At 43.3% G+C, this 23985-nt stretch overlaps 1 protein-coding gene across 2 annotated transcripts; it reads right to left on the reverse strand.

Moving 5' to 3' along the window:
• Positions 1 to 3892: 3892 nt before the first annotated feature.
• On the reverse strand, positions 3893 to 22148 carry kdr (kinase insert domain receptor (a type III receptor tyrosine kinase)). Of its 2 annotated transcripts, none has more exons than XM_068725268.1 (31): positions 21928 to 22148; positions 21084 to 21177; positions 20791 to 20993; positions 20150 to 20271; positions 19403 to 19568; positions 18585 to 18724; positions 17436 to 17619; positions 16681 to 16795; positions 16429 to 16595; positions 16179 to 16335; positions 15248 to 15368; positions 14684 to 14795; positions 14373 to 14572; positions 13679 to 13847; positions 13222 to 13368; positions 12992 to 13123; positions 11347 to 11453; positions 10819 to 10954; positions 9748 to 9852; positions 9558 to 9671; positions 8845 to 8933; positions 8148 to 8310; positions 7948 to 8039; positions 7725 to 7847; positions 6920 to 7031; positions 6737 to 6836; positions 6546 to 6651; positions 6231 to 6376; positions 5474 to 5558; positions 4681 to 4766; positions 3893 to 4580 (listed from the first exon to the last, which is right to left on the reverse strand). In XM_068725268.1, the coding sequence occupies exons 1-31, from the start codon at positions 21980 to 21982 to the stop codon at positions 4364 to 4366; spliced, it is 4065 nt and encodes a 1354-aa protein (XP_068581369.1). In that variant the 5' UTR covers positions 21983 to 22148; the 3' UTR covers positions 3893 to 4363. The 2 variants fall into 2 exon arrangements, with proteins under 2 accessions (XP_068581369.1, XP_068581368.1); XM_068725267.1 differs by having other exon boundaries at positions 19403 to 19571.
• Positions 22149 to 23985: the final 1837 nt, after the last annotated feature.

A 23985-nucleotide genomic window follows, 5' to 3' on the forward strand; every position in this document is an offset into this window, starting at 1 on the left:
CTGTTGTGGGGCCATTTTCAGGCCATTATCTTGAGGCTAAATGAGGTTAAATGAAAACCAGTTTCATAATTTCTCTCCAATTTGTCAAATGATTTATTGCACACATCAAACCAGAGCACTTACGTCAGCTTTCAACTTGTATTCATCCCCTCAGAGAAATTGTTGTTGCAGCTTTAGATTGCAACATAAAACAAAGGAATGCAAAAACACAACGGCACACCGTCACAGTAGGAACCGCAGATAACCTTCTAAATAAAACTCTCCCAGCACCAGAGCATGTATGAACACAACTTCACTGCTGGTGAGCGTGTGTGTGTGTGTGTGTGTGTGTGTGTTAGTTAGTGTGTTTGTTTGTAAATGTGTGTGTGTGTTAGTGTGTGTTAGTGTTAGTTTGTATAAATGTGTGTTAGTTTGTGTGTGTGTGTGTGTGTGTGTGTGTGTGTGTTAGTTTTTATGAATGTGTGTTAGTTTGTGTGTGTGTGTGTGTGTGTGTGTGTGTGTGTGTGTGTCAGTGTGTGTGTTAGTTAGTGTGTGTGTGTGTGTGTTAGAGTTATATAGTCCCTGCTACCAGCAGCACCTGCAGCGCTGTCACAGGTCAGACTGACAGCGTGATGTGAACAGGACTCACAGTCAGAGCCCGGAGGCTCTAACGTCACGCTGCTCTGCCACATCTCGGCTCTCCTTCCAGACACGGGCCCCAGGCCTGGGGGGGGCGACTGCAATAACTCATCCAATTCACCCTGCCCTGCACGACATATACTATCATACTATCATATTATCATATTATCATAATATCATATTATCATACTATCATTGCTCATTTACGGTTCAGTCGGTGCTTTCAAATGATCGTGTTTTAATAGCGTCTCTGTTTCTATTTGACTGCTTTCGTTTTAGTTTTGCTGTAAAAGAGAAAAACATGGCTCCACATTCACTCTGAATCACTTCTCCTTCATTTGCCTCTGAACACCGAAATGCCACGGGAGTTAATTTCCTGCCAAAATTGTTGTTGTTTATCACAGAAGTCAATCTTGACTTACCAGCAAGTGAGTGACAGGCTTGTGTACGCAGCCTTTAACAGCTCGGGGTGGGGGGGGGGGGGTTTGACAAGAATATGCGATAAGCCTGTCGGTGAAACAAGCATATCTATCAGATCAATGTGTGTGTGTGTGTGTGTGTGTGTGTGTGTGTGTGTGTGTGTGTGTGTGTGTGTGTGTGTGTGTGTGTGTGTGTGTTGATTGGTTGCAGTTCTTTTTTAACTGACAGTTCTAATGAAAGAACCCGGTTAGAGGTTCCACAATTTATTATCTCTTGAGTGACAAACTGATTTAAATCAGACAGTTTAACAACCCAATCTATCAACTCCATGCTGGTGTGTGTGTGTGTGTGTGTGGTTGTGTGTGTGTGGTTGTGTGTGTTCCTCAGCTTATCTCTTCTGATGTGATAACACAGATTAGTGTAATGAGCATCAGGTACACATGATCCGACGCGGCTCTGGCTGCCTCGTCTCCTTTTTTTCCGCTCGCATGACAAATGTCACCGTCGGGATCTTTTTGTTGGGGGGGGGGGGGGTAGAATTGAAAAGGTTCTCCATCGAGGGGCAAAACGGATCGGACCCGTCTGCTCTGCCTTCTGTTTGATCTCCAACTTCAGCAGCAGCAGGGTTCTTCGGGGAGCCGATGTTAAAGCGTTACTACCCCCTAGTGGTGGAAGTTATAGCTTCAAAAACAACGACACTTCTCTCTGTGTTGATATTTTGGGTGGAGCTCTACTTTGTGAGAACTTAGTGTTCTTCTTTTTTTTTTATGTACTTGATGGTACCCCCCCCCCCCAACCACCACCACCACCACCACCACCCCCACCACAGCTATATCAGATGAACTCACTGACACCGGCCTCCTGCTCCAAAAAAGACGTTTTACAGGATGTTGCCGTTTCTTTTGCACAAAAACTGCTAACTCATCAATCTATTGACACGGTCTCCTTGAACACAACTTTTCTTATTAAGTTATTTGCATTTGACACGTCGATCAAAACTAAAAGCTTGCGCGTGTTGTTTGCTAAACGCTGACAGTTAAATGCCAACCCTCAATTATCAATCACCTGCACCCAGAATGCACCTGTGAAAACACCCGTTACCATGTAGGTTGCTTAGAGAACCAGGGTGTGAAAAAGCTATGAATAGGGTTGAAGTTTTCTCTTTGTTGGGTTCATCAATGGAGAGAGAGAGAGAGAGAGAGAGAGAGAGAGAGAGAGAGAGAGAGAGAGAGAGAGAGAGAGAGAGAGAGAGGTGCGTTTTGTTTACGGTACAATACAGTAAACATGTTGAGCTAAAGTCGTTCTGATGGTGTCACATTGTCTTTGCGTTCGTGGTTTATAGTGTCAACATGCTACGAATGAAAATGCCACAAACTCCAGATACGTGTTTTATACTTGAGATGCATTGTGTATTTTGTGTATTTTGTGTGTCGGATTTTGTCTTTTGTACGTGGAGTTTTTTCGACAAAGAGAACTCTAGTTTCAGAAGTTGTGTTTTAGCTTTTGCAACGAAAAACACACAACTGTTCCACTACTCTTACTTCACTTCAGCAAACTACTTCAGTCTGTATATGTGATGATATACTTCAGTCGTGTTTCATTTGATCTATATCTAATCCACATTCTCACCTCGTCCCTCCCTGGACTGGGACCAGGAGTCAATAACTACCCGTTCAGGAACAGAGTTTGCCAATTTGGACATTTTCGGATTGTTGACTCTTGCCCTTTAGACGTCAGTAACTTCACTACAGCAGCTGTTCGGGCGCCGTTTGGTGAGCTGGCAGCCCGGTCGGTCGGGTGTGTATGTTTGCGAACGCCAAGGTATTTCCTGGCCGCTCCGCCTGCAGCTTCGTCCGTCCGCCCCGGAGGAAATGAATGTTCCTGCCATGTGTCGTTCAATTCGTTTCAGATGTTTTCCAAAAACTCTGAGGAATTTGTCTTATTCGTCTTTTTTATCACTACTTGGCAGCTTCACATAATGGCAGATAATCTGCTGATCACATTTGTCTGAACCTACTGAATGTAATTGCATCTTTAGTACAACAGAGGGCGCTGCTGCTCAGTTATCCTGAAACGGTAACAACACCGACGACCTTCTGAATGGTGACGATCTTCATTTTCAGTGATTTTTAAAACCTCAAAGACCGTTTCTGTGACTATATTTTGCGTCTCATCCGCCGTTCTTCACATGTTCGCTTCATGCTTTAGCTCGAGCTGCACGCTTCAGTAAATCAATGCATTAGAAACATTGGTTTTTATTGAAGCTGCTCCGTCCCTGTCTAGAATCCACCTGCAGAGATATCAAGCCGTCCTTCTGGCCTCTTCCGCCGGTACTGGGGAGGACTTTCTAAATTTACCCCCCGGTGTTTCGTGAGGAAACATCTCCTCACTCGTTTCCTCTGCTGTCCTATAATTAGCTGTGTTTGTTGCCCTTGATTGCAGACAAAATATGTCGTGCACATTTAAAGGAACACTTCGCCCACAAACTGATCCTTCGTATATATCAGTCACTCCCCTCGTGTTTGTGAGGCATTCCTTTCAGTGTCAGGCCTTCTCCTCAGCTCTCAAAGCTGCTTCTATAAACGTATTCTTCACTTTGTTTGTTGTCATGCTGGCTCTCACTGGCCTTGGCCCGACTATTATGGGCATTGTGAGCTGAATACAGCTGAGAAAATACCCAAGGTTGGAAGGGCATTGTTCCTATAGCACACACACACACACACACACACACACACACACACACACACACACAATGACCATGAAAGTAGTGTTTTCTTTGCGTTAGACGTGGAGAAAGGAAGGTGTCTGGATTCATTGATTAGTGACGAATACGGGAGACTTCACAATAAAAGAGTAAGTGAGTGAGTATTTTTTATTTTATAAAACTAGTTACATTTATTGCAGGTTTAGTAATACATTTTCAATAAAATACTGTAAGTTTTATATATATGCATAGAAGAACTGTACAAATGTGACATTGTTGGGATTGATGTGTGAGAACTGCCTCCTTACTGGACGTAAAAAAAAAAAAAACATTTGCAGATTCAATTATCTAAAAGTTCCAGATGTCACTTCCTGCATTAGAGGAAGTGGGTGGATTGCGCTTCAGGAAGTGGGCGTGTCCTCGCGTCTCAACCTTTTTTTTTTTTTTACTTGCTGAGTAAACATGAAAGCATGTTTGAAGACAAACTCATCATACAACCTTCCATTTCTTTCGTTCCCCAGCTGACTTATTGTGTAACACCTGTGACTCATACAGTATAAAGACTCGGGGGCTAAGTTGGTGTGTGTGTGTGTGTGTGTGTGTGTGTGTGGGGGGGGGGGGTCAGACAGGCGGCGTGCTGTAGCGGATCTCCGCGTTGAACTTGTCCGGCGTCTTGGGCAGCGGAGGCTTCTTCAGCATGTTGTGCTTCATGATGGCCTCCTCGTTGGCGTAGATCGGGGCGTCCGTGTCGTCGGAGTGGTACCCCGACTGGTATCCGCTCGTCTGATTGGACGACTCCGAGGCCAGAGACTCTTTACTCTTAAAGCGCAGCAGCTGGCTGGAGGGGGGGGGGGGGGAACAACACAGGACATACATTTAAACTTGGTTTGCAGCTAAAACGCATGAAACATCTGTATGGTTGTGATGTGGGTAATCACCTGAAGTTGGGTGTGGTTGGCAGCTGTGGATTCAAACCCTTCACCTCCTCAGGTGAGAAGCACAAACCACCGTCGCTGTGACCCTCCTGTAGAAACGGCAACAATGGAGATGAACACTGGTGCAAACGGAGAGTTTATTCTGTACGGTAGGGTAAGTCCACGCCACGGATAAATAAAATCAAAGGAATGCAACGTGTTTTTGTTTGCAATAAGAGAAACAATTAGCTTGGTTAGTGTTTTTGAAATAAGATTTATTTTTAGGCCTTTTTAACTCATTTTGAGCGATATTTCACTGCAGGGATGACGTATACCTGGTAAGATTTTAAGTTTTTGCAGTTTATTCTCACTCACCATTTTCAGCCGATACATTTTTTTTTTTTTTTTTTACAAAAAGTAAAGAAATGTATGAATATGACATTCTTCTTCTACATTCATAGATTCATAATGTATAAAAACAATGCAGTAAAACGTCTTTTATCATCTTCGCTTGACTTTGTGTCGTAGAGGTTCGACTCTTCGAATCGATTGAACTGAACTTTATTAAATCCACTTTTAATACTTCATGTAAATGTAGAGGAACAGCTTAGAAGAAAGTAAGTAGAGTAAGTAGATCAAATCTGTGTTGTGTGTTGGTTGTGTGTTGTTGTGTGTTGGTTGTTGGTTGTTGGTTGTGTGTTGTTGTGTGTTGGTTGTTGGTTGTGTGTTGTTGTGTGTTGGTTGTTGGTTGTTGGTTGTGTGTTGTTGTGTGTTGGTTGTTGGTTGTGTGTTGGTTGTTGGTTGTGCAGACACTCACCATGACACTGCTGCGAGCCACAGGGACGTCCTCAAACGTCTTCACACTGAGGGGACGACCGCACCGCTCGCTCTGTTGGGACAGTCTGTACGGAGGAAGTAAGTGATTGGACAACATTCACAGCCGACTATTTGAACATTTAAAGCCGTAAGACTCAAAAATAGTCGCGCTACAACGTTTTCAACAGATTTCCACCTGCAGGAATGTATGTTTGACCAAATGACGTCATGCCTTTGTTCCAAATGACGTCATGCCAGAACTGGGAAATAAGTCATTGTTTTGCTAGTCTCAAGTATTTGCACTCAAATTATGAGTCAAGTTCTAAGTCAAGAGTGACAAGTTCCATGTCCTAATTTTGAGTTGCAAGTGCCAAAACAGTCAAAATGTGCTTTTTGGCAAATGTTTTGCCATTTAAGTCTCTGTCCACATGTTTTGCATTCTGCACTTTGTTTTCTTGTTTACCTCTGTAGCAAATCTGCAAAAAGTGTTGCAAATCTTTCTTGATTTTTTTTGTCTAGTCGAGTCTAAAGGCATCAAATTTGTGACCCGAGTTAAAGTCATGTGACTCGAGTCCACGCCTCTGTGTCACACCTGCAGGTGGGAGATATAAAGGCACTGTATAAAATAAGGGATTTAGGGTTTTTTTTGTGCCGAAAATTGAAAACGGCAACGCGGATAATTTGCGCCAGAATTTGTCGGATTCCTGCACCGCTTTCCACGGCTTTTAAAAGTGTTTGAGTGAGATCATCATGCTGACCCTAAGGACGGCGGGTTGTCGTAGTGGAGCTGAGCCTCCAGGACTTCATCACTCTGAGGCCTGCTGTAGGGGTTCCTGGCGTCGGGGGTCACTGGAGATCCTTCTGCCTCGCTGCCGACCGTCAGAGGGATGTAGTCCTTCCCATCCTGGATGACCAACAGTACTCTAATTTAATCACCTCAAATACACGCTGGGATCAAATGAAATCCACACAAATGAGTAGAAATGTGAACTCGCATTTAAAAATGATCAATTAAACGTTTTCCAGTAACTTCAGCTAACTTCCTAAATGCTTTATGGACACGGTAGACAGACCTGTTGGGCGCTGGCCTGCAGCAGGTTGCCCAGATGTTCCACCAGCTCCGCGAATGTCGGCCTGTCTGTGGGACGATCCAGCCAGCAGTCCAACATGGTCTGGTATCTGTAAGTAAATTGGATCACGGTTAAGACGGTTAGAGCGAGTTACGTTTTATCTGCGTGTGACCTGCATCGACTTCTCCGCTCACATCTCGGTGGTGGCGTAGTCCGGGGGTCTCATCCTGGTGCCCTCCTTAAGCCTCCTGCAGAACAACTCGTCGATGCAAACACCCGGATAGGGAGAAGCCCCTGTAGGAGACAAGATGGAGGTGATACTGAGAGGTGTACAGTGACCGTTATGTGTCCAGTGTTGTGGTGATTATGAGGCTCACCCAGAGAAAAGATCTCCCAGAGAAGAACTCCAAAGGACCAAACGTCACTTTGTGTGGTGTACACCCTATCAAAGATGGTCTCCGGAGCCATCCACTTCAGAGGGAGACGAGCCTGTAGCAGGAAGAGGACGTAAGCTTACTTCACATCTTGTGATTGTCTGATGACCGCAGGAACTTTCCCAGAAACTAGGAGCCTTTTTGAGGAACTCGGTGTGTTTTGACCGCAGTGACCAGAGTCTAAATAAAGTTACACGATGAGGGAATAAATCAAGAGAGAAGTAGAGTCATTTTCTCATAGACTTCTATACAACCAGAGGAGTCGCCCCCTGATGGACATTAGAGAGAATGCAGGTTTTACCCCCCAGAAATGCCCCCGGTAAGGGGTAGTGCTTTCTGAAAGTACAGGAGCTTTCAGGGCATGGTTTTTAAGTGACACACAGCGCCGCTGCTTTGACCTGTGTACCGCTTCATTAATAAATATAGCAAGAACTCTTGTTTGACTTAGTTTCATTTTGCTCACTTTGCTCCTCTGCATTTTATTCAGTTTGTTTTTTAAGATGAAACTGGTGGGCACAATGATTTGCAGGCTGCAGAGTGTTTACCCTGTGACAACCATCAGCCATCGTCTCAGCGGACTAATTTGCTCTGATCTTCGTAGGCCTTTAAACCATTATGGAAACGCAGACAACAATGAGACCTTTTTAGTTCCTTGAAACGTAGTCCCGGGACACAAATGACCAGAAAAACCTCTCGGTGGAAACACCAGTTATTGATCCCACGTGCGTTAAGTGTGGGGGGGACTCACATCTCCCTTGCGGACATAGTCGGGGTCTTTGTAGACGTCTCTGGCGAGGCCGAAGTCGCAGATCTTCACCACATTGTTCTCTGAAAGCAGGATGTTTCTGGCTGCTAGATCTCTGTGGATGCACTGCAGAGCAAACAGAAACAGAAGGGATTCACGTTCACACGCAAAGAGAGATTATTGTTGTGTCTGCGTGCGTACGGACAGACGTCTAGATAATATTTACCTTGCGGGACGACAGGAACTCCATGCCTTTAGCCACCTGGAAGCTGTAGCAGATCAGGTCCTCCATGGTCAGATGGTCCTCGTCTGAGCTCTCTGCGGTCACATGATGCATTTTAAATCATAACCGTGAGCCCTGAACAACACGACAGGTTTCCACAACAACTAATGTGGGAGTTAGTCTTTCTGCTTCGTCGTCCCCACCTTCCTGCGTGTCCACGTTGCTGCCTGAAGCCCGGTCTCCAGCTCTGGAGCAGACAGCCGTTCCCGTGCAGATGTCCAGCTGGGCGATCTTCCCCAAGCCCAGATCCCCTTCGGCCACATCCTCGTCTGCAGACGCCCACTTCTGGCTGTCCACCCGCTTCCTCTGTCGACCACGAGTGAAAACACACAGAGAAAGAAACAGTCAGAATGATGTTTTATTCAGGCTGCAGGTTTTCTTGGTACGGATCTCACTGCATGTTAAGATCGATTTATTCTATATAGCATTGATCACCGGCGATCAACGCACAATGCACGCTGGTTAGACTTGAGCTCGACTTGATCTGACATCATGCTCACGTGGGCAACGATGACCTCAACTGACCGAAGAGCTGATCGGCTCTTAGTTTCGACAATAAAACAAATTAGAAACGATTCAAACGAGGTCCGTAAACTACAACTAGCCTACATATTGGATCTAACAGGATGCCCTTGTTTCTGTGACTTCCTGTGTATTCTCTGACGGCTGCTTTAAACCGCCCACCTCGCTGCTGCCGCATGATCTCGTCTACTTTCCAGGCGATGAGCAGCTCATCTCATACGAGCGTAGTTTCTCACTACGGGACGCAGATGGGCGGAGAAAATGGAGAACTTGGACGAGCTGCTGGAGACGGAATCAATCGGAGAGGGTTGCGTTTACCTTGTAGGGGCTGTACTCGCCACGCTTGCTCTTCAGGTAGCTGGAGAGGTTTCCGTTTTTACAGTACTCCACAATCACCATCAGTGGCCCTACGGAGGGAGGGGAAGAGGTTAAGGGGCAAAGTGAGACGACTCTTTACATAGCAGGATCATAGAGGAGGTCTAGAGGCTGATTTCATGAGAAATGTGAGGCACAATAGAGAGAAAGGAGTTAACCCCATAGTCTGTATGTCAGAAGACGTAGTCATCGTGACGTCACTCATTGGTTTGTGGACTGAAATTATGAAGCCTCGAGTTTGGCGGTTTTGCCGTCGCCATCTTGGATTACGACCGTCGCCATGTTGTTGTTTTTTTGCAACCGATGAACAGGAAGTGACCATATCTGGACTGAGGAGGAGTGACGTAGAGACGCCGTATACGTCTCTAGTAGAGACCTGTCAATCAGCGTGTAGCCCCGCCCCTAAAGCATCCCCTGCTTTATGGTCTGTTTGACTCTAAATGGAGCATAATGTACTAAATGAACATCATGCTGTATTGAAGAAGACTGTAAACTAGAGATTGAGACCATAAACTCATGTTTACAATGTTTACTGAGGGAATAAATCAAGAGAGAAGTAGAGTCATTTTAGACTAGACTTCTATACAACCAGAGGAGTCGCCCCCTGGTGGACACTAGAGAGAATGCAGCCTGGTCATGAAGAAAAGAGGACAAACCTCCAGGCTTCGTACAGGCTCCCAGCAGGTTGACGACGTTGAGATGGTGTCCAATGTGAATGAGGATTTTCAGCTCGGACATCAAGGCGCGGTACTCACTCGACGTGGCTCCCTCTGTAACACAGACAGATTTAATTAAACTTTGTGTGTTTGGAGTTTTTTATTTTTTATTTATTGTCTGTGTGTTCACCTTTAAGCATCTTGACTGCAACGGTGGTGCACGTGGTGGCTTTCTCGATGCCGAAGGCGGCCGCTTCAACCACCTGACCGAACGCTCCTCGCCCCAGCGGGTCACCTTTTTTAAAATGCAGAACATTCGTCACGAAGACACAAACGACGGAAGGATTGCTATGAATGTTGGTTCAGACATTCATCGCCTCGGGAGATGACGGACACATCTCCATCCTGATGCTGTGCTCACACCAAACGTGAAGCGTTACTAACGAGGGTTTGGTCGTTCATCTACTCTATGTAGACGCTGTTCATCAACCACGGCTGAAATAATCGCTATTGCTGCGTTGTACGCACAGATACAGATATGTCGTGTTGTGGTTCATAACATGATGATCTGGAGGCGCTCGTTGAATTTCACCGAGCTGTATTCACCGTGTCTAGCAAGCGCCACGTCGGCCGGGTTGCTACAGCTCTATGAACCCCAAAATAAACCATTTTTAATTGCAATAAACAGATTAAATAATGCCGATTCATATACAAAGTTTGATAGTTCTGACAACTTTTAAAATGCTTGTTTTCTGAATGGAGTTTGGATCGATCAGTGCTAAGCTATGCTAACATTGTAGCAGTTCCAGCAACACTCAAAATAACGTCATCTGGGCATAAATTCGGCAGCGTCGTTACGAACATAAGGTATTGTAACGCTCTGGGTGAACAGCTATATATTTCAGATTCAGCGTCAGGACGTCAGCGATGAATTTCTCGCTCGTGTTGAAATATTTCAGCTCCCACAAATGAGGCTAATTTGCCCTCTACTCACGTCTATGCATTGACTTTGTGTGTAATCTTGTCATTCACTTTGCCTTTTGGTGTGAACATAACATTAGAGCCACGCTGCTAGCTTCACCCCAACACAGAAATAAAAAATACAAAAACGTGAAAAATGTGTCTATTTCGGCATAAATCAACGTGATCTTTTTAAAACTCGTCTAACTCTCTCTCAGCTGGGCCTTGCAGGAGCTTAGTGTCCCGTTTTCAAGGCGATGCAGATGCTTTGCTCGACTCCTTACTCCTCCAGTAGCCTCACCTAGCTTCAGCCTGTCCCGAGGGAACTCCCATTTGTTGGCATCGTACGTGAGCCTCTCGCACTGCTCGTCCATGGGCATGTCCTCCGAGTCCAGGATCATGGACAGGTAGCCCGTCTTCAGATCCCCCCCGGCTGGCTGGAACCGTGCGAGGGGAAAAAAACAAAACGTCTGAGTTAATGATTAAAAAAATAAACTGTACAGCATTTTTTCCAGTGACTCCATTGCCCCCCCCCTCCCGTTAAAAAGAGGATCCCAATCAGCGCCGCTAGTCTACGTGATTTATGGGAGCAGACCATGGACCCTGTTGTTCCTGGAAACAAAGGAGAGCTGCCACTGAGAGCCAAACCAGTCACTTCTAATCAGTCACACACACCCACAGTGTGTGCTTGTGTGTGTGTGCGTTTTAGCTTCTTCTTTTTTTTTTTTTTTACATTTTTAATCAGAATCATCCTTCCTTTGGCTTTTCCAAAGGAAGGATCCAGCATGCAGTGTGGCAGAGGGAGGATGAGGACGAGGAAGTCACTTACTCTCTTTCTTCCGCGGATGACGAAGACGATCAGTAACCAGAAAAACATGGCGATGACCACTGACCCGATGGGAACGATCAGCTCCACATTGGTCTTTTCTTCTGCGCCTAGAAGTGACACAACAATATGAGACGCAGGCAACAAATCCCTCAGTGAAGAAAAACAAAAACGTGGGACAGTCACGCCGGAATGTCGATTTATCATTTCGGTAGCGTGCCTTGGTGGGGTTGCATAAAGTTCAGACAGTCTTGTCTTTGGCGTGTGTGTGTGTGTGTGTGTGTGTGTGTGTGTGTGTGTGTTTGGGCTGGAGGAAGGAGACTGTTGGAATCTGGACCGTAAGCAAACTGATATTTTATCTAGTCATAACAAATGTTCAGGAGTCCGCAAGAACAATTACTGCCAAAGACAACTTGGAAAAGCCCCTTATGGAGCCATAGTGAGCGTAACATGCTGCAACGAAGCGACCTCATTCAGCTCAGAGGCTGAGAGGAACTCTGAACTGGGTCCACTACGTTCTGCTGGCGGGGCCCGGGTCACGTAGGCCCTGGTTCTTGTCATTTGTTTGCGTGTCGCTGTGGAGCTGGGCCGGCCTCTCCCTTTGTCCCGCTCTCTCTCTCCTCATTGTTTTGGATTTAGAAACGCAGAGGAGGATGTGCGCTAACTGGGCCAACTTCCCGTCATGCGGAAGCAAAGCTATTCTTACTCTAAATCTTTGATATCAGAAAATTGTCAGATGTGCGATATGAATTGGGGAAGCCTTGAGGTCAGATATAAATACACGGTCTTTGTGAGTATTGTGGGTGTTTACAAGAGGTTAAAGGCCGGAGTATCTCACATGAACTATGAGCAATATTTTCTTCATCAGCCATGGATGGACTGGCCTACTGGGCACAGGTCCAGGGGCTCAGAGGGGTCTGGGGCACCTGGACCCGTCTGTTTGAAGTGAGCGTTAACAACATTTCTTGGTGGAAGGTAAATGTACTCTAAATCTAGTAAATGTCTTCAAAGAGATGCAAAACATATACAAATTTGACAAAAAATGACTACAAAGTACACAAAACAACTACGAAGAGACACATAATGATCACAAAAGACCCCAAAAAGACAGAATTACTACATAGAGGCGCAAAACAACGACAAAGAGGCAAAGAATGACTACAAACAGACACATTACGACTACAAAGATACAGAGAATGACTACAAAGAGACACAAAAGATCCCAAAAAGACAACATTGAAACGGGACTACTACAAAAAGACTCAAAACTGTTCCAAACACACACAAAGGGATCACAAAAAGAGACACAAAACAACTACAAAGATACACAGAACGACTACAAAGAGACACAATACGACTACAAAGAGATGCACAAAGACCAAAAATAGATTTCGAGACAGAACGAAGACCCCCAAAAAGTATTAAACGAGCATGAAATAAGTATAAAGAGAATCAAAAAGACCACAAAGACACGAAAAACAACCACAAATAGACACAAAACAACCACAAACAGACACAAAACGACAACTACTTTTGGGGGTCTTGCTCCCATGTAGAAGGGGAAGGGGCCGATATATGTTATCAGTAAACAGGAAATACTTCATCGTTGTACCGTAATACTTCAGGTACGATTCGGGGAGGTACTGACCTTCAGTGGTCAAATAGGCCTGTGAGGCGTCGCAGCCGCGGCTGTTGCAGGCGGTGCAGGCGTACAGACCGCTGTCGTCCTTCTTCACGCGCTGAATGGTCAGAACGTGGTTGTGCTGACTCAGGATCACGCCTGAAAGCGATTCCGTGCCGTTTAGTTAAATAAGCTGTGGCGACGCGTGAAGCGAGCGAGCGTTCATCATTAACAAAAAAGCCACGCGACCGTCTCACCTGAGCCCTCCTCCACCGTGTGGTTGTTCTTGGTCCACACCACCGTCGGGTTCGGCGTCCCGGCGGCGTCGCACAGGAGACTGATCGTTGCGCTCACGTTAACCTTTTGGTCGGTTAAATTATTTAGGATCCTCGCAGCCTCAAGACCTAGAATCGGAATCAAAGGAAAGTAATTTAAACAAACTCTAAGACCATAAACTCATGTTTACAATGTTTACTGAGGCAACAAATCAAGAGAGAAGTAGAGTCATTTTAGACTAGACTTCTATACAACCAGAGGAGTCGCCCCCTGGTGGACACTAGAGAGAATGCAGGTTGAAGACACTTCAGCGTCGGCTTCACTCGGCAGAACCGGAGGTTGAAATGATGAATTTCCTTTGTGGATGATCAACTTGTAGGTCCTGAATGTCTCAGTGTTCTCAAACATTAAAATAAGGGAATTGTACATTGTTCTCACCTTTGAGAGAAAGACGGCGCAGCAGGCAGGTTTTCTCCCGAGTCTTGATGTTTTCCACCTGACAGGCGTACAGACCCTCATCCCGAGGCGATGCGTTGGGCAGCGACAGCTCCAGGGTCACGTTGGTTCCCTGCAGGCTGGACAGCTCTACACGAGACGGGGGACTCCGCTGCAGGTCACGGGAGCGACGGGAAATATTTTAATATATTTTACTCCAGTAAAAAGGTCAATATCACCTTGTAAAATATTCTGTTACAAGTAGAAGTCCTGGATTCAAAACATTACTCAGTTAAAGTGCCAAAGTATTAAGTACCACAAGTATTAAGTAAGCAGAGTAATATATTATTAATGCATTAAAGGTAGTACTCGTGGGACAGGAGGCGTGGCTATGAAAGGGGTGTGGCTAGAGGTGTTAGGGGCGGGGCTATGAGTCTTAATTGTCTAATTTAAATGTATTATCATGGCTGTGAAATTTGGAGCAGTTTTTACGAAGGACTCTGAAGTTGCAACGACTTCGGACTAAACGAGGCTCTTTTTTTGCCGCCTCGTCACGTTCAATTAAAAATGGCCGACCGTCGGTTGGGATTTGGTTATAACTCCCAAGACGCTTTTTTTGCAAGAGAAACAGATAAAAGTTATGGGGTGAAAATGACACATGTAGTGGAGTAGAAGTATAAAGTATAAATACAAGTACCTCAACATTGTTCTTAACTACAGTTAGATTCCACCACGGGCGACACGGCTGCATCGACGTAATCTGCTCCGACTCCGATATGTTGGTGACACCGAACCAGGTCAGGTTTCCGTAGAGCAGCTTGTCGGCCTTACAGCGCAGAACCACGTGGTCCTCCTCCAAGGGCCCGCCGGGGGGGGACACGCTCACCTCCAGGCCGCCTGCGGAGCACAGATGGACGACGACGGCGGCGCGGTGAATAACCGAAGCGCCGTCGCAGAACTAACGGGAGATCACATGAGACCGGAAGAAAAAAGGGAACCAGCGCTCACGTGTGACGTGAAAAAAGATGACGCGGGAATCCTCCCCTACTTTGTTGGCAGCCGTGCATCTGTAGAGGGCGTGGGCCTCGGCCCTCTGGATCTTCAAAGAGCTCGCCATTTTCTAGGAACATTTATTTAGTTTATGATTGATCATTAAATAACACCGTTGAGCCGAGGATTGTCACGGCGGTGGGCTGTGGAGGACTGAAGCTGCCGTTAATTAATAAATAAATGAATAATTAAATATAAATAAATAAACTTAATCATCAAATAAATGTGCAGGTTAATCTAAAAATATGTTATAATAAGATATATTTATTTATTTGAAGAAAAAACCAAATTAATTCATAAAGAATGAAGAAAAGCAGTAATAAATGTAAACATTATAAATATTTAAATAAAAATAAATGAATACAAAAATCATTCTTGTTTTTTTTTCTGTGCATATTTATTTATTCGAAATTTAACAATTCAGGCTTTTATTTCTTTATTTTTTATTTATTGAGGAATTGATTTATTAATGTATTATAATGTCAGCTTTAGTCCTCGGTGTCATCGAGGGGAATCATTCACCTTTTGGTTGCGCTCAGCGTCGACTATGATCCGTTCTACTGGCCGGTGACCGGTGCTGTTGCTGATGTGCCTCCACCCGGTGCACTCCGCTAGCTTCACCTCGGACTTCATCAGCCGCGACCTTTTTGGGCAAAAACAAGCAGAAACCAGGAGACGCGTCTTTAAAAGAATGTCCTCACAGAAGCTGCAGAGTTGTTTCTCTTTCACTCTGATGCACCAAACACACATTAGTTCATTAATGGAGAACTATGGCTTTCACTACGACGGGTCACTTGTTTTTCATGTGTTCTTTTTTGTTATTGCTGAGTTATGCAACTTATTTTTAGTCGAGGCAGAGACAAACTGAAGTTCAGTTTATTTTAAAATTCACAAAATGATAACGAGAGAAAGAAAAGTCTGAAGAAGCTTCAGCAGGAAGAAGAGCTTTCTTTTCTTTTACAGGGAGCACGACGGGAACAACAGGAAACGTAGTGCAGGATTGAGGAAGTGCTCCGATGTGTAGACGGGAGATAAGGAACCCCGCTGATGGTCTTCTCTGGACAAAGCCACACACACACACACACTCACACACACACACACACACACACACACACTCACACGCCTCCTCTTGTTCTATCAACACGCGTCAGATCACGGCATACCTGAGGAGGCTGTCGGGTGCCGACGCCTCCTGACCAGAAACTGATCCAGGAAAACGCACCAAATCTCAGATTGTACAAAATCGGCAAACACATTGTGGAGTCTGAGAATAGCCGACGTCCTTCTGACAATGTGAAGAGCATGAATCGCATCCGCCGATCTGCATCGGGGTCAGAGGGGCGCGCTCATTGTCTCCGCTCGTGTTTTTTAGTCAACATCACGAAAGCGGCCGTCACCCCTCGTCTGAATGGACGACGAAGTTGAGCTGAGAAGCGCTCGATGAAGGACTTACTGGAAGGCCTTTGGACAGTCCTCCTTAGGCATCCACTGCCACTGGATGCGTGCAGGCGTGGGGAATCCACGAGCGGTGCACCTCAGGGTGGGGCTGCTGCCGTACAGGTACACGTCGGTGTCCACCGTCACCTCCTTCTCGATGATGTGAGGAGGCACTGCGGGAGAAGACGCCGACAGTTAACGCCACTGTCCCGCCAATAACGCCGTAAAAAACACTGTCAAAAAAAAAAACCCCAAATCAAACATGCCGTTGACCAGCAGCTGGAATGAGCGCCTCTGTTCCTCTCTGGTGATCTTATTGGTCAGGACCATTGTGTAATTCCCAGCATCCATTTCTGTGACTCCGCGGATGACGAGGGCGTCGCTCCTCTGCTTCACTCTGTAGTCGTCCTTCAGTGGAAGGCCGTTCTTCAACCTGGGCAGACGGAGAACACGCCGTGGCATGAAGTATCTGAACCTACGTCAGTGTGACACAAGGTGTTGTTCCGCTGTCAACGTACCATTTAGAGTTGGGCTCTGGGTAGGCGGAGTACTTGACGGGGATGGATGTTTGATCCCCCACATTTACCTCCCAGACCTTCGTCCACGGCTCTTTCATGTCAATGAAAGGCTTTTCTGGAAAAAAGAGTCACAACATGTCGTTAGCAATATTTCAATATTCAAATCTTAAGAAAGAACCATAGTAATTGTAATTGGGGGTGTAAATATGTGACTTTAATCTCAGGGAATTTTCTAAATTATCTCTTTATATTCTCAGAGATTATTCAAGTTTTTCCTCTTAAATTTCGGGGGGTTTTTCTTGTAAATTTACTACTTTAATCTTTTAAAATATCAGAGTTTTTTTCTCTGAATATTACCCCGTCTTCTGGCTGCGTATGTATTATTTTTTTTTACCTACAATGGCCGTCATACGCTGTGGTAGATAAATGACTAATGCCAAAACTGAAAAAGAGAGTGTAAAAAAGGAGTTGAAAAACAAAATAAGATGGCGAAAGAAAAATTGAAGAATTAAAAAAAAAAAGGTTGAAAGAAAAGTATTTTTTTATTTCTCTTTCAAATCTATGTCAATTATTGAACTAATATTACTTTTTGACTTATTCATTATATTTTTGACTTGACATTTTACTACATTTTGTCCGTTTTGGGGTTCCATAAGACACATCCAGCGTAAAAAAAACCTAAAATATAAAACACTTCCTGGAAAAGAATAGGAGAGAAATGTTGAGTGGGAGGTCTCTGTGTTCAGAACACCTACCATACACTTTAAGGAATGCTGAGGCACTTTTCTCCATCTTCCCGCTGGATGCGGTGCAGGTGTATTCTCCGGTGTGGTCGACCGTCACGTTCTCCACTCTGAGTTTGCTGGAAAGCTCCAGCGAGTTCCACAGCTTCTTCTTGTTGGGCGTCGCGTGGGTCGGCCTCGAGTTGTTCACCGAGGTCTGACACGAGAGAGGGAACGATTCAGAAACGCTGTTCAGACAATTGAGAACACGTCGGAATGAATGTGGAAATACAGAGAGGAAGACTTTTAGTTAGCTAAAACAAACCTAAAGCAGCAAAGCCTTCAGTTAACTAGTCTGTTGCAGGCGTTAGACGGTATTTAAGAAGTGGACGTCGTAGTCGTGACTCATTGGTTTGTGGACTGCGGTTTTGAAGCCTCAAGCTCGTCATCTTGGCTTTGTTGCAACCAGTGATAGGAATTGACCTTACGCCCCTAAAGCATCCCCTCTTTATGGTGTGTTTGACTCTAAATGTACCATAATGTACTAAATGAACATCATGCTGTATTGAAGAAGACTGTAAACTAGAGATTGAGACCATAAACTCATGTTTACAATGTTTACTGAGGGAATAAATCAAGAGAGAAGTAGAGTCATTTTAGACTAGACTTCTATACAACCAGAGGAGTCGCCCCCTGGTGGACACTAGAGAGAATGCAGCTTTAACACATGAAGCTTTGGCTTCACTTTGAAGAACTGGTGGTTGTCGCCTGGTTGCAGACCACATTTTGGCATTTGCCGTGGCTCAAAAATTGGCATCCATAGAAAGTGTTTTTTTTTGCTTTTTGAATCTGCAGAATACCCGATATGTTATGACCCAATAAAGTTAGGCACTATACGAGAGTACGAGAGTAAAACACACCTGGGGGAGGTCTGCACTCTACTGAATATGCTCTTTTCTAGTTTTTCTTATATGAACTGGCACGACATCAAAAACACATCTGGTCACCTTTGCACTTTGAGATAAACTGACGGATTCCTGAAAGCAGGAAGTACGAAACACGTGAGGAAGTCAGATACGACACTTCTGGTGTCAGCGGTGTATTAATGACAGGCCGTCGCATGTAAAATATACATCTGTGTCGGCATTGGCCGACACAGAGGAAGAGGCCTCGGCCACTGACCAGGGCCTGACCGGAGTGCGTCCAGTTGAATTCGATGCCCACGTTGAGCTCGGTTTTGGCCGTGCAGCTGAGCTCCAGCCGCTCCCCCGCAGACAGCCTGAGCTGAGCGGGGGTCAGGGTGAGTTCGTAGATCTTGTATCCTGCGGAAAAAGAAAAGGGAGGGACGACATGGCAGTCAGTCGACGGCCTATTGTTCCTCTGCGACTACTGACTCTCTCTCTCTCTCTCTCTCTCTCTCTCTCTCTCTCTCTCTCTCTCTCTCTCTCTCTGCTCGTACTTTTCCTCGCTCGCCCAGTACTCCACCATGTCTTTCACTTACTTACTTATCAGTCCCTCTCTTACACACACAAAAAACATTTCGGCCTCTTGTCTTCACGTATATAGAATTTTTTTTTTAAACAATAGCGAAGCAATAGCTAATTATTTCTTCATATTCTAGATATTTGGTGCTATGGCGAAAACTAAAAGTAGTCAATCAACTAGGTGGGTGTTCTGCGTAGCGTCACTTTACAATACAAGGAGGTAAAAGCTTAAGAAAAAAGGTCTTGTTCTACGAGGTATTCAGACGTCTCGTGTCCTGCCGAGGAAGACTCTGAGAAGGTGGGGAACGAGTTTCCTCACATAAAAGACTAACTAGACTAACATTTAGTGACCTAAAACTCTGTTTGCGTGTGGACTAGAGGCCAAAACGTAGAGGGAAAATATCTTTTCTTTAATATATATATATACACACAGTATATCTGGAGACAGGACCTTAGACACAGCCTTTCCACTAAGTTTAGAAAAGACACACATCTTCTACTTTCCTTTCGTCTTACCGACTACAGCCACAATGTAGAGGGGGGACTTGAACGTCTCATTTCCGATGCGGGTCTGGCAGGACACGACGCCGGCGTAGCTGATCAGGTGACTGGGGACCGTGAAGCCCGTCCTGGCGTCCCACAGGGAGTCCTTCCCATCGGGGTGGAGCTCCTTATTTGGATACTTCTGACAGACAAAATTTTTTACTGATTTCCAACATAGAACATTTTTTTTAAATGCATGCAATTTTGAAGGGCTTTAATTTTGAAAAGCTACATCAGAATGTCCTGGTTCTCTCTGAGTGACACCTTGAGGTGGTCTGCTATTAACATGAGGTGAAATTATTTTGTAACTATGCACCATTTCCTATAAAATGTCTGAAGTTAGACAAATTGTCTCATGAATGTGATTTGAAGTTAGCTCATGCATGTGATTTTGAAGGGCTTTAATTTTGAAATGCTACATCAGAATGTTTTGGTTCTCTCTGATTGACACCTTGAGGTGGTCTGCTATCAACCTGAAGTAACCCTTTGTTACTTTGATTTTGACCATTCCTTTTTTTTTAATTATTAATCTGCAACCCTTTAAAATGAGGTAGTTAGTTAGTTGTTCTGTAATGCTGGTCATCCTACAGAAGTTGCTTCCATTCTGTGTGAGAGAGAGAGAGAGAGAGAGAGAGAGAGAGAGAGAGAGAGAGAGAGAGAGAGAGAGAGAGAGAGAGAGAGAGACGAACAGGATGTATGGATGTATGGACTCTTCCTCACAGTGTGGAGCGTGACATTGAGATCCTCCACCGAGCCTCGGCACGGTATCACCACCCGCTCTCCCTCATGGATGAACACCACCTCGTATTCTTTCTCAGGCGGCACAAATGGCACCTTGTAGTCTGAAATAAAACAGACAATGTGTGTAAGTTAAATATTCGAACAATATGAACATTCAGGCTCCCTCATTTGGCTCAAAGGTGTACTGCAGATATAAAAGTCTATGGAAGAAATTCAATGGAAGACAATTTGTGTAACCAGTGTAGCATTAAAGCGTGGTGGAATGAACATGCTAGCTATCTAGTGGACAGCTGGCTAGTTAGCTAGCTTGCTAACTCCACCGTGGTTTAAAACCACACCAGTTACAGAAAATGAGCCGAACAGTAGAAACTAACAACAACCGCCATTTTCTTTTGTACGAGTCAAATTAACACAAAAAACAGTTCAATGTTTCCACAAAAGTTTTGAGTATTCTGAACTTATTGGGGTTTTACGGTGTAGTTGTGATCCTTAAAGGCAACATTTCTTATACCGTTTGATGTTTTCACAGTATTTACACAACACATATACCTACTTTAGAATAAAATATATTATATAATACAATAAAACAAAGATGTCAGTTTGTTTAGAGCGGGTTATACCGTTGACAAACACATAAACCGCCGCTGAAGTCTTGCCATCCTCCACCTTCAGGTCCCTGTAGGAGCACTGGTACTGTCCGGTTTCGTTGACGGTCGCGTTGGAGATCCGCAGCGTCGTGCAGAAGAGTCCCGATCCGCTGCAGTCACCGGTGGAGAAGCGAGTGCTCGTAGGAGGGGTCGTCCACCTCAGGTATTGGCGGCCCCTGCCACACAAGAGATACGGAGTCAGTTCTGTGCTGGATGTGTGGATCAATGTGTGGATTGAACTCGTTAAAGTATATTTCTACGTCTACCTGCATGTCAGTTCCAGGTTGTCCGATCTGTTCATCCTGTGAATGCCATAGATGTTCAGCGTCGGTGGATCGGGCATAAACCGCAGTTCGATGGCTGGAGGAGTCAACAAACACAGCGATGACACAAGTCTGTGGTCACTATTGTTTCCAATAACATGCACAGTATGGTCTTTTAAAAATGTACTAAATGGAAATTAAACAAGTTAGGAACTTGAAGAACAAAACTGAATGTTTTTTTTTTTTTTTTAATGGGTGTTTCGTAACTGGCTACTGAGGGCCATTTTTTCCACTGCTGCAGAAAATGGCGGAGCTGTGTCAAAACAGGAAGCAGGGGAAGATGGGCCGGGTCAGGCTCAATAGCCCGGCACAGTGTGGCCTAGGTGGGGTTCCTGTTTCTGAGGATACAGGCTGCCCACCACCTCCCTGTGAGGCCCAAAAGCACACATTGTATTTTATGGAGAGAAAAAAATCAACACTTTATAGGCTGACCAAGTGATAATTATATAAATTTAATTTGATTGACATGTCACAAATATAAACTGAGATTATGTTGGGTTGTAATTAGTTCTTCTTTTTCAAATAGACTCACATTTCCCAGAAATTAGTGGATTACACTAGAATACTTTTTCACACTCACATTTCAGACTTATGGAACTCTGCATTAACCACAAAAGTATTTAGCAAAGCTCATTTATGTCTGTCCTAATAATCACATCTGAGAGCTACATTAAATTGACATAAAAAATAATAAATTATTGCCTCTATTGTGAAACTTAGTTTGTTATTTAACTGAAGTTTTTGGTTAAGAAAGAAGATTTGATGAGTATTTAATTGATTTTCTTACCAGCAACACAACTGATTTTCAGAATAATGCCAAACAGTGAGACTGCCTGCGCCATCGTCCGTCAGGTCTTCGCCGCAGTAACGATAATCCCACAGGCTCAGTGTGCTAATCCATCGACTTCTGATGTTTGAGATTCCACTCCAGGGAAAGTTTGCGACGCCACAAAGTCATGAAAACGAGCAGCGGAGGACTGTGAGTCTAAATGGAGCTGAAGCTGCTGAGGATGGAGAGACTCCTTCAGCTGGACAGCCTGCAGGGAGGAGTCTCTCTCTCTCTATCTCTGTCTGTCTCTTTGTCTCTCTCTTTCTCTCTCTCTCTCGCTCTCTCTCTCTCAGTCTGTCTGTCTGTCTGTCTGTCTGAAAAAACTAACATTATAGTATGTCAAAAAAAGTAAGAAAAAATGTCATAGTACAGTTTTCATAAAAGACAATTGTATGGTATGTCATAAAAAGTCATAGAACTCATAGTATAATATATCATGAAAATATAGAAAAGTCAGTGTCTTAAAAATGTCACAGTATACTGTAGTTATAAAAGGTCATAGAATAGTCTATGATAGTATAGTATGTCATAAAAAGTCATAGTATAGTATGTAAAGAAATTGTCATAGTATACCAAAAAATCATAAAAATGTCATTGTATAGTATGTTATTAAAAGTAAAAAAAATCATAGTATCGTGTGTCAAATATGTTATAATATAGTAAGTCAAAAAAAGTAATAACATGTCATAGTATAGTATGTCAAAAAGTAATAAAATGTCATAGTATAGTGGAGAGCAGGGCCGCCTTTCAATCAGAGGGTTGGTGGTTCCATCCTGCTCTGCTAGTCTCATGTCAATGTCCTTGATCATGACACTTAACCCCAAAATTGCTCCCGAAGCTGTGCCTACGGTGTAGAGATAGATACTGAATTGTAATGTAATGTAGTATAGTATGTCAAAAAGTAATAAAATGGTATACTATCTGTCAAAAGATGTTAGTGTGTCATAAAAGTCATAGTATAGTATGTCAAAGAAATCATTAATATTGTATAGTATGTTTTAAAATGTATAGTATGTCATGAATATGGCATTGTATAGTATGTTAAAAAACAAACATAGTAAAGTATGTCTTTAAAAAGTAATTGTATAGTATGTAATACAAGTTACCGTATAGTATGTCAAAAAAGTAAAAGAATGTCATAAAATAGTATGTCATAAAGAAATCATGTCTTAGTACAGTATGTCATAAAAATACATAGTATGTCTTAAAAAAGACCAAAAAAAATATGAAAATGGCATAGAATAGTATGTCAAAAAGTAATAAAATGTCATAGTATAGTATGTCAAAAAGTAATAAAATGTCATAGTATAGTATGTCAAAAAATAATAAAATGTCATAGTATAGTATGTCAAAAAAGTAATAAAATGTCATAGTATAGTATGTCAAAAAGTAATAAAATGTCATGGTATAGTATGTCAAAAAGTAATAAAATGTCATAGTATAGTAAGTCAAAAAAAATAACGTCATAGTATAGTATGTCAAAAAAGTTATAAAATGTCATAGTATAGTATGTCAAAAGTAATAAAATGTCATAGTATTGTATGTCAAAAAAGTAATAAAATGTCATAGTATAGTATGTCAAAAAGTAATAAAATGTCATAGTATAGTATGTCAAAAAAGTAATAACATGTCATAGTATAGTATGTCAAAAAGTAATAACATGTCATAGTATAGTATGTCAAAAAGTAATAAAATGTCATAGTATAGTAAGTCAAAAAAAATAACGTCATAGTATAGTATGTCAAAAAAGTAATAAAATGTCATAGTATAGTATGTCAAAAAAGTAATAAAATGTCATAGTATAGTATGTCAAAAAGTAATAAAATGTCATAGGATAGTATGTCAGAAAAGTAATAAAATGTCATTGTATAGTATGTCAAAAAGTAATAAAATGTCATAGTATGTCAAAAAAGTAATAAAATGTCATAGTATAGTATGTCAAAAAAGTAATAAAATGTCATAGTATAGTATGTCAAAAAGTAATAAAATGTCATAGTATAGTATGTCAAAAAGTAA

The sequence above is a fragment of the Cebidichthys violaceus genome, unplaced genomic scaffold (genome assembly GCF_023349555.1).
Source record: "Cebidichthys violaceus isolate CVI_PGR_0920_01 unplaced genomic scaffold, fCebVio1.0.p SCAF_35, whole genome shotgun sequence".
NCBI lineage: Eukaryota > Metazoa > Chordata > Actinopteri > Perciformes > Stichaeidae > Cebidichthys > Cebidichthys violaceus.